We start from the raw sequence: 9,457 nt of genomic DNA on the forward strand, positions 1-9,457 counted from the left end.
TGTGTGTGTGTGTGTGTGTGTGTGTGTGTGTGTGTGTGTGTGAGAGAGAGAGAGAGAGAGAGAGAGAGAGAGAGAGAATGTTTTGGTTGTTTTAATTTGAGAAAAGACCTCAAGTAGCCAAGATTTGTCTTGAATTCTTGACCCATGAGATTAAAGATGTGTGCAAGCATGACTTTTGAAGCAGGGTACTATGAAGAAGCTTCCTTTATGGAACCTTGATCAATTGCCATTTGTTTTCTGGAAAATGTTTTTCAAAACTCTTGAAATATATAAAAACCATATCCTTGGGCAGAGATCATCAGAATAATGTGATATTTTATTGTCTTTCTTCTGAATACTTAGTGCCTTGTGATTCCTTCAGGTTCCTCATATATTCTATTTAACACAGCTGTCTCCTCTGCTCCCAGAGAGCCATGTTTATCTTTGCTTTATCCCAAACATCATTTCTGTACCAAATATGGACCTGTTACCAGGCTGACTTACAGTTACACAAAAGAACAACTTGAAATGCCCAGTTCTATCTAATTGAGGCATTAGGAAACTTTATCAGAGTTACAAGCAGCACAAAGGGGTTTTACAATACTTTGTAACTGACTGTATACTGGGGATGTCTTTCTAGGCCAGGGCAGATAGCCTTGTTAACTTTGAATAACTCTATGTCATTACAGCAAGTACATGAAATGCTCAGGTTTCCCAGCCACACTGTGCTCATAACCATGGCCATCACTATCATCACTATCTCCATCATAATATGTCACACTGATCTTTGCCTTAGTTTGTAACTTGTGTGGTCCTGATGATGGGACTCAGACTTAACACAAGCTATGAAACTGCGTTACCACTTAGGTGTCTCCAGTCCTTGTTTTATATTTTCTATTTTGGAGAAAGAATCTCACTAAATTACATAGGTAAGCCTTGAATATACCATGTGAGCCTTGTACTTGTGACCTGTTATTATAAGTATGTGCTAAAGTGGCAAACTAAGAATTATATTTATTGCATGCTAGGCACTGCCAGTTGCTAAGTGCTTTTGTGTATTCTAACACACTAGTAGTAGATACTATTCAATACTACTGGACAAATAATACTAGCAGCCCCATATTATATATAAGAAATATGAGGCATAAATAGCTACTTGGACTTTTCACTAATATCATGTGTAAAAATTGCCTAAGATCATCTTTAAAATATAAAATCAGAGAGAGTATCTCTAGGGCATATTCTAGAGATAATGTAGTCAGTACTGGTCATTATTCCACCTCTGGTGAATTTCACACAGTGAAATAAAGGATAAGACAGTTGTCATAATTAATGAGATGTACACATTTCCCCAAGTTCCTTACAAATCACACAGTCATTAAAAAGGCAGTCTCATCATAAAGAGGATATAAAATCAGAATCTTTAGATGGAAAAAAAAACCCTCTCAAGTCATCTGCATAACATTTGGATCAACAGTGGAGCATTTGTATTCTGTATGAAATGAGACTCAAGATTCTATTGCCTAGTGACATCATGGCCAGTTATGTTCCTGAAATTACGCTCTATAATGTTTGAATAATAATGATACATCACCAGATAATTTATTTCTCAGGATATACCCCTGTGTTTATATGGTCTGTGACTGATTTTGCTGAAATCACTGAGAGTTGTATCCCCCAACATCTTGTTGCCCACTCACTCTAGAACCTCCTCACACACTTGCTCCTCTCTGTGTTGCCACATGCTCTAACACAGTACCATGTTTGTCTGCACATCTTGTTTCCTACAGTCACCTCTCAAATTACTTTTTCATAATTCTGCTAATTGATGTGTAAAAGGCTCAAAGACCATTCTGGCTGGATTATCTTATTGTTTTACATTGTAACTGTCCTTTTTTCTATACAGGAGCAAAATTTATCGGAACATTCCCCATTCCAGACACCTATAATCCAGATGATGATAAAATATATTTCTTCTTTCGAGAATCATCTCAGGAAGGCAGTACTTCTGACAAAAGCATTCTTTCAAGAGTTGGAAGAGTTTGTAAGGCAAGATTCACTTATTTTTCTTAAGAATTATGTCTATATGCATGAGGTAAATTAAAAGTAATTCATCTTAAAGGCTGAAGGAATGGTGACCATCCATTATTGATCAAGTTTTAAGATGAGTTTACACTATTACATATAATTATATATAATATGTATACGTGTAATTTTGGAGATGCAATTGTGAAGAGAAAAGATAAGTTATTTTCAAATATAGACTTTTATTTCCAGAGCTTGATCTGCCTCCCTGATCTTGCATGTCATTGTCACTCCACCCCAGATCCTCTGTTACCTACTGCTCTTTCTAGTGAGAGCACACACTGTCCTGGTTCCCAGAGGAGCAAGGTTTTCATGTAGAGTTAAACAACCTTGTCTTAAAATTGAATACTCAAGAAACTTAAACACTAACAAGATCATGTCTCTGCTTTTATTAATACACATCACATACATAGCAACCATGTATTTTGTTTGGGCCAACTTACATTGCAATATAGCTTTAGCTTATTACATAAGATACGTCCTATATAATTAACCTAGACTAAGTTCTAAGAGAAAAATGAAGAAAAACTAGAATATTGCAATTAGCTTTGAATACTGCCATTTAACGTAAATTATAGTAACTAAATTATCAGCTTGAGACACTCATATTTTGCTCCATCAAGGCTTTTAGTTGGTTGACTATGGTCTTTATGGAATAGTGACAGGACTGGAGCCAAGCCTTGATTTCCAAATAAATGTATTCTTCCTTGTTTTGACTCTGCTGAAAGAACTTTCCTGAGAAGAAATAAATCAATTACTATGAGCAAGAGCTGTTAAGTTAATAAATACCTTCTGCGGGGAATCTTTCTTTGGTCTAAAACAAACTTTACTTTAAGTAAGCCTGTCACTTTTCATTTCAGTCTGTGCCCTCAGGCTTTTGAACGCTTCCAGGGGCAGATATACAAACCATCACCACACATGGAATGGCTAATGACAGCATGTCTTTTGAATGAAGCCGACTTGTGAGACCAGATCATTCTTTACCTCCCATCCTAGTCAATAATGCTTCTCTCTCACTGATCCTCTTTTTCCCCACGGGGAACAGAATTTCTAAGAAGCTTCCTCATTCTCTGATAGTCCAAGAATCTGTAGTCTTTTCTTAAATCCTCTTGCTACTGATGAATGGCCATGCCTGGAGTTGCTCCTGGTGCATTAGTGTACTGAAGCTTGCCACCTAACAACAGTATGATGGCCCTGAGAGCTGTGCAGTAAATTGGCCCTTTTAAATGAGTGAAGTGTATTAAAAATGTCCAAAGGAGTTTACAAGCAGACTCATTTCATGAGGCTTTGAAAAACACATATGACAAGTGTGCTGTGTGTGGTAAATTTCAGTGCTAATTACTTAATGTGTATAATTCATTTGTAGAGTATTATTTGTCATAAAGTAATGGTTTTATTCTGCTGTAAGTGAATCTTAAAGGTAGATGGATCACTTAACATTTGTAAACTTTTATACAGAAACTGTACAAACAGGAAGGTCTCTAAGCATGAAACATGGAATATTACATTTTAAGTTGTGATCAAACTCAGGAAATTCTAAAAGTGCAGGGAGAATGCAATAAATGAATCGTCACAAATTAAAAAGTCTCTGAGATTATACAATAAGACTGTAAACTTATCATCCTAAGAGACTGTGAGATTAAATAGGGACATGTGATGGGTGAATTTGATGAGCAAAACCGAGACTTTTTACTCTGTGTGTCTTGTCTCTTAATCATTCTTTTAACAGGGTGGCATCTAAGATTGCTCAGTGTGATCTCCTAGTCAAAGGTTCATGATCTCTGGTTCCAAATGCTCTCTACGCAAATTACCTACAGCATATCCGGGCTCATATTCACTATGACTTTATATGCTGTTTTCATGTAAAATAATTCTTCTGACATTATTTGGAATTTATTCTTTTCTTGTTTATTCCCCTTACTTCCAAAATATCATCTTAATATCATTTCTCTATGTTTTGTCAAGTAATATCAAAAAGCATATTCTTATAATGAGACAAAATTGAGTTGATAATTATAAGAAAGTAGTCAAGAAGGAAGATTCCATAATTGGCAAAGTTCTGAGGAAGCTGTGGAAGCCTTTCTGACGTCACCAGGTTTCATTCTAGCAGCACAGAAGTCCTTCATGCTGCTTGTTCTGCTGACATCTCCCACAGTCCATATTTGGAAACACAAATGTTAATTCTTGTTGCCATTGTTTGCTTTTATTTCTAATACATTGGCATGAAAAGGAACTGTTTACAGTGTAAGAATTTCATGCCACTTTTGTTATGAAACATAAGAAATGCTGTTATATTGAGTTGAATAATCTGTTTTCCTGACTTATTTGGCAAAAGGTTATTGGTAAGAGGCCTCAGAAACAGACTCTCATACATGTACACACATACATACACACACACATACACACACACACATGTACACACACACACATACACGCTCATGCACACGTACATACACATACATAAGATTAAACATGGTTAAAGTGAAAGGCTATAATATGTTCAGTATTACAATTGTTCCATGCATTATCATTGAATATTTCACCAATCGCAACAGAATATGCCTTCCCTAAAAAACATATCACAATGCTAATTATAAGTCACTGACCTTTTTCAAAAGTAAATTGCAAGGTACAGCAAAGGTAAACTCATAATAAAATATGACAAAAACAGGAGATATGAGAAGTTGCTATCAGTGAAGTTTGAGGACATATGAAGGGAATGATTATAATGAATGATAGAATATAAACAGGATGATTATACATGGAGGCATGAAGGACAGGCATTCCATGCAACAATTTTCAGGGTAGATTCTGTACAAAGAATGCTGAAATCTTGTAACAAGAATTCAAGGCATGTGTCAGCGGAGCAATGTCTTTGTTGTAAATCAGTTAATAAGAAGTCTTACCTCTGTGTTAGCAAACAAGAACACTATTCTGTAGGCAATAGGGAGTTATTCACTATTATTTGAGGTATAAAGGGACAAGGTGAATATATTTAGCTACTGCTTGAAGAATGCATCTGGTTTGAGAAATATTTGTGATTAGGAAGCCTGTCATATCCAACATAGTAGAAATAAATACATGGCATTATATTTAGGAGCTATTTAAAAGAGGATCTATTTATACACATCTACAGTATAAAAATTACTATTATTTTATTGATATATTAAGATAGACCAGTTCAACACATAATCGTGGGCTTATTCATATCTACAATATTTAATGCAGTAGTTACATGCTGTTATGTTGAAATATGACTATCAAGATAACTTAATTCATAGTACACTTTAACTGCTTCCTTGTTTCCCATCCCTGTAAAAATGATGTTTACCTTATATAATGCATGTCCCATAGTCAATATCACCCCAGAAGACACTTTGCATATATAGAAGCACTGCTATATTCTTGGTAACTAGATTTTAAACTAGAAGGCATGGATCTGGAAAGTGGTGGCTTATTAAGCTACTTAAAAGCATGAACATAGGCACTGTAGAGTCTGAATTCTTGACTTTGAAAACGACTGATATACTATTGGCTCTTGAGTCAAAAAAAGTTCCTAAAATTGTTTAGAAAGATTTATACATTTTTTAAATTTTTTTTGGCATGGTAGTATGGGAAATAAAATTTTACCACCAGTCAAGGTAATGATAATTTGATTTAAAAAAAATAAGCAGTTGCTGTGGATGGACAGATATCTATAATCCTAGTACTTGGGAAAAATAAAATATAACAAAGAGTGAGGGTAGTACGTAGATTGGATAGGAAGAGAAGGAGGGGGAGGAGAAAGAGAAGGAAATATAAAAGAAAGAAAAAAGAAAGAGAGAAAGAAAGAGTGAAAAAGGAAATCAATGATCTTTCAATTATGCTACAGTCCAAAAACCTGCCACTTGATATATACCTGCTACCCTCGTGTAACTTTCTCCATTTTTAGTCTATACAATGTGGATACCCATTCTTCTATGAGTATTGTACCAAACAAATGTCAGGCTTATGTGAGAGCATTTGGATGTACCTGTGATAACTGATAATCAGGAAGGTATTGATGACTGACATAGATTTCTGAGTGTGAGCACAGTCTGATGTAGGAGACTCACATATAAGAATGAAAACCTTGGCTTTTTGTACATAAAAAAATTTGTGCTCACACATATCATATCTCATATACATAGACTTTTATATCCAATTCAACTCTTGGAACTTCTTCACCTGCTGAAGAAGGTAGCAATAGTATCCTGTGGGTTAACTACCAAGTTGTATAGGCAACAAATAGCATTGTATTGTGTTTACATTTGTTTTGTTGAGTTGGACAAACTATTTCACTTTGGAGGCCTGGCTGCCCAAGAAACCACTGTGTAGTGCACACTAACTTCAAACTCTCCCAATTCCCTTATCTCTTCTTTCTGAGTTTCAGATATGTGACATCATGCCCAGCTTACATTGTATTTGTTATAAATGTAGAAGTTACTGTTATTTTGTTTTTATTAAGAAAAGAGAATTTATTTTGTTATTGTTATTTATATATAAATGTGTGAGTGTATGCTACATGGCTGCAGGTACTCACAGAAGCCAGAATGTCATTGGCTCTCAGGAGCTGGAATAACAGGGTGCTATGTGCCACCTGAGATGCATGCTGGGAATCAACTCTGGTGCTTTGGGAGAGCTGCAAGTGCTTTTAACTATTGAACTATCTTTCTAATCCCCTGTTTTGTCCTCATTTAAAAATAATGGTAATTTGAAAATGTATACCATTTTATGAATACAATCAAAGTAATTTTTGAACCACATCTGGCAAATATTTATTAATAATGAGAACAATATAAATTTTGGCTGGAGCATGTGAAAGGAAGAGATGTCAATTAACATATTATTAATAATAATAAGCAAGGAGAATACCTTTATGTGCAGACCTTTTTTCAAACTAGAAATCATTTTCACCACACAAGGCATGTTTCCTAATGAATTATTTATCATAAGATCATGGCTTTATAGTCCAACTATGTAACAACCTTTTCATACTTAAAATAAGGTGATTTTCCTATTTTCTGATTTTCAAAAACCTTGTTAAACTCTATTAAATTCTCCATTCTTGTTTAACTGTCAATATTTCGAAGCATAAAGTGAGCCATCTTACACCTCAGAGAATTTTTGTCACAGATAATACACTATATAGATGCCCATGGTGAGGAATTACATATTGACTGAATGATCAGTCACAGCAGCATGAAAGAAACTATGGAAAATTTACTTTGTCTATTTACTGTCTATTTACTTTGAAATTCAGCACTTTCAACTACCACTGTATCTGTACAACCTCCCCCACCGTGTGTGTGTGTGTGTGTGTGTGTGTGTGTGTGTGTGTGTGTGTGTGTGTGTGTAAATGCTAATCCTGTTAGTGGGGCTAGCTCTCAGCTTTGCACCTCAAGGGCTGTTTTGATTACTGGTGGATTCCCTTCATTTTTGGAAGCATTGTGGCAGGCTTACTTACGCAGCCCACTCTAAGTTCTAGCTGCAGGCCATGCCAGTTCTCCTTTTGTTTTGAGCATTTCCTTTTGTCCATGCCAGGAATTCAATTTGGATAGCCCTGACACATAACTTGCCTAGGGGTCTCATTAATAGCTGTTTGTTTCAATTCCACTTGCATTGTCTGTTTTGATATATGGCCCTACTTGGACAATCACTGCCTTTGAAGATTTGTGTTTTTAGTCTGATGACACTTTCTGTATTTATTGATCTCCTCTGGGCTGTGGTTTTCTGCTTACTTTTAGTGTGTCACTTGCAACCTAAGTGAGAGATTTAGGGGCCCCAGTTACAGATGTGCTTTGCCTGTACTTCCATCTGTTTTACTGTCAGAAAAATTCCTGGGAAGGGATGTATAATGTTTGCTGTAGCTTTTAAAACAAAATTAGTGAGCCTTGATACTACCCGCAAGCATGCCTGTGTTTATCCAACTTAACCTGCTAGTGCTCAGACACTAAATTCTTTAGCATAATGCATTATCCACGTCCTGCATTTCTAATGATGTGAGTTTTTTAAATAGTTAGAGAAACAGGTTTTCTCTATTCTCATTCATGTTCTCCAACAGAAAATCACAAGCAGTTCCCTGTAAATATTACTTAAAAAACAAATTTTAAAAAAAGCAAATAAAAAACCAAAACGGTAAGAAAAAAAACCTTTTCTTTGAAACTCTCTCTCTTTTTTTTTATATCCAGTATGGTATAGAACTAGGCATGGTGGTACATGATTGGAACCCCAACTCCTAGGGGAAAGAGTCAGGAGGATCTATAGTTATCCTCTGCTACATAGTAAATTCCAGGTCAGCCTGAAATACATGTGACTCTGTCTTTTAAAAAAATTGATTAATATTAATGGACTCACTTTGTGTGTATACAGAATTTTCAAATCCAACGAGCGTAGAGAATAATACACTCCAAGAAATCAGGACAATAATACAGTTATCAATTCACCATTGATTAAAATTGCAATATTTGATCAGACTTGTTCATGTATATTCTTGTGCAAAGGAAAGGGGTCATCTATGAAGCTTTTAAATGCAAACAAGTTTTCTATGCTGTCTTCTCCAGTGGCTCTCATCAACAGTATTTATTCTTGTATTGTACTTGAGCAAAACTCATCTCGTTTTGAAGTATGATAAAATACGTATTTTTCAAAATTAAAAATATTATTCTGTCACTGATGCTACTATTTCTTGGAAGCAAATACACAAGTCAAGTCTAGGTTATCATCAAAGCCACCAAATAATATTAGGGAAATTTTGTACCTTTATGATTTTTGACTTAATGGATGCATTCTTTCACTCTTTCATATCCTTTATCTGATTTGCCATTTGGAATAAAAATCTGCATCTAACAGGCTTTAAATAGTCCTGTGCTGAAATGTGCTAAAGAATACCAACGTTCAAGTTGTTAACCAGGGAGCTTTGACAGCCGCTGCCCAGTTCACTCTTCTCTGTGGCCTCCCAGGCCTGACTAAGTTATTTCTAGGGACAAACTTTAGTTTCTGGAAACTTAATAAAAATGGCCTATGTGCATTTATGTAAGTGAGTAAAAATGTTAAAGATGATATTAACTCAAGATGGCAAACTTAAAGGTTTAAAACTGTAGTCAGAACATTAGAGAAATCATGTGAAACCTGGAATAAGGTCCACAAAGTCTCATTTGACATAGACCATGTACATTATAATATAGTAGTTGTTGTGTTTTGTTAAAAAAATAAGAAAGAGCCAGGATATGTTTGGCAGAGGCACAGTATGATGAGGTGGAATGGCCTCTGTGGGCCCATATTGAGGCATCCCTTTTCCCAAGGTACCAACCATAGTATATAGTATAAAATAGAGTGTACTTGGGGCATGGGGAGGGGAATTGAGGAGGGAGTA

The 9,457-nt window shown here is 35.5% G+C and overlaps 1 protein-coding gene across 1 annotated transcript in view; it reads left to right on the plus strand.

Moving 5' to 3' along the window:
• Sema3d (semaphorin 3D) overlaps positions 1-9,457 on the plus strand; it is a 186,624-nt gene that overhangs the window by 129,836 nt on the left and 47,331 nt on the right. The window contains exon 8 of the mRNA XM_021162841.1: positions 1,886-2,028. Within this exon, the coding sequence (XP_021018500.1) occupies positions 1,886-2,028 (143 nt within the window). The remainder of the gene's footprint in view (positions 1-1,885; positions 2,029-9,457) is intronic.

The sequence above is a fragment of the Mus caroli genome, chromosome 5 (assembly GCF_900094665.2).
Source record: "Mus caroli chromosome 5, CAROLI_EIJ_v1.1, whole genome shotgun sequence".
Taxonomy (NCBI): domain Eukaryota; kingdom Metazoa; phylum Chordata; class Mammalia; order Rodentia; family Muridae; genus Mus; species Mus caroli.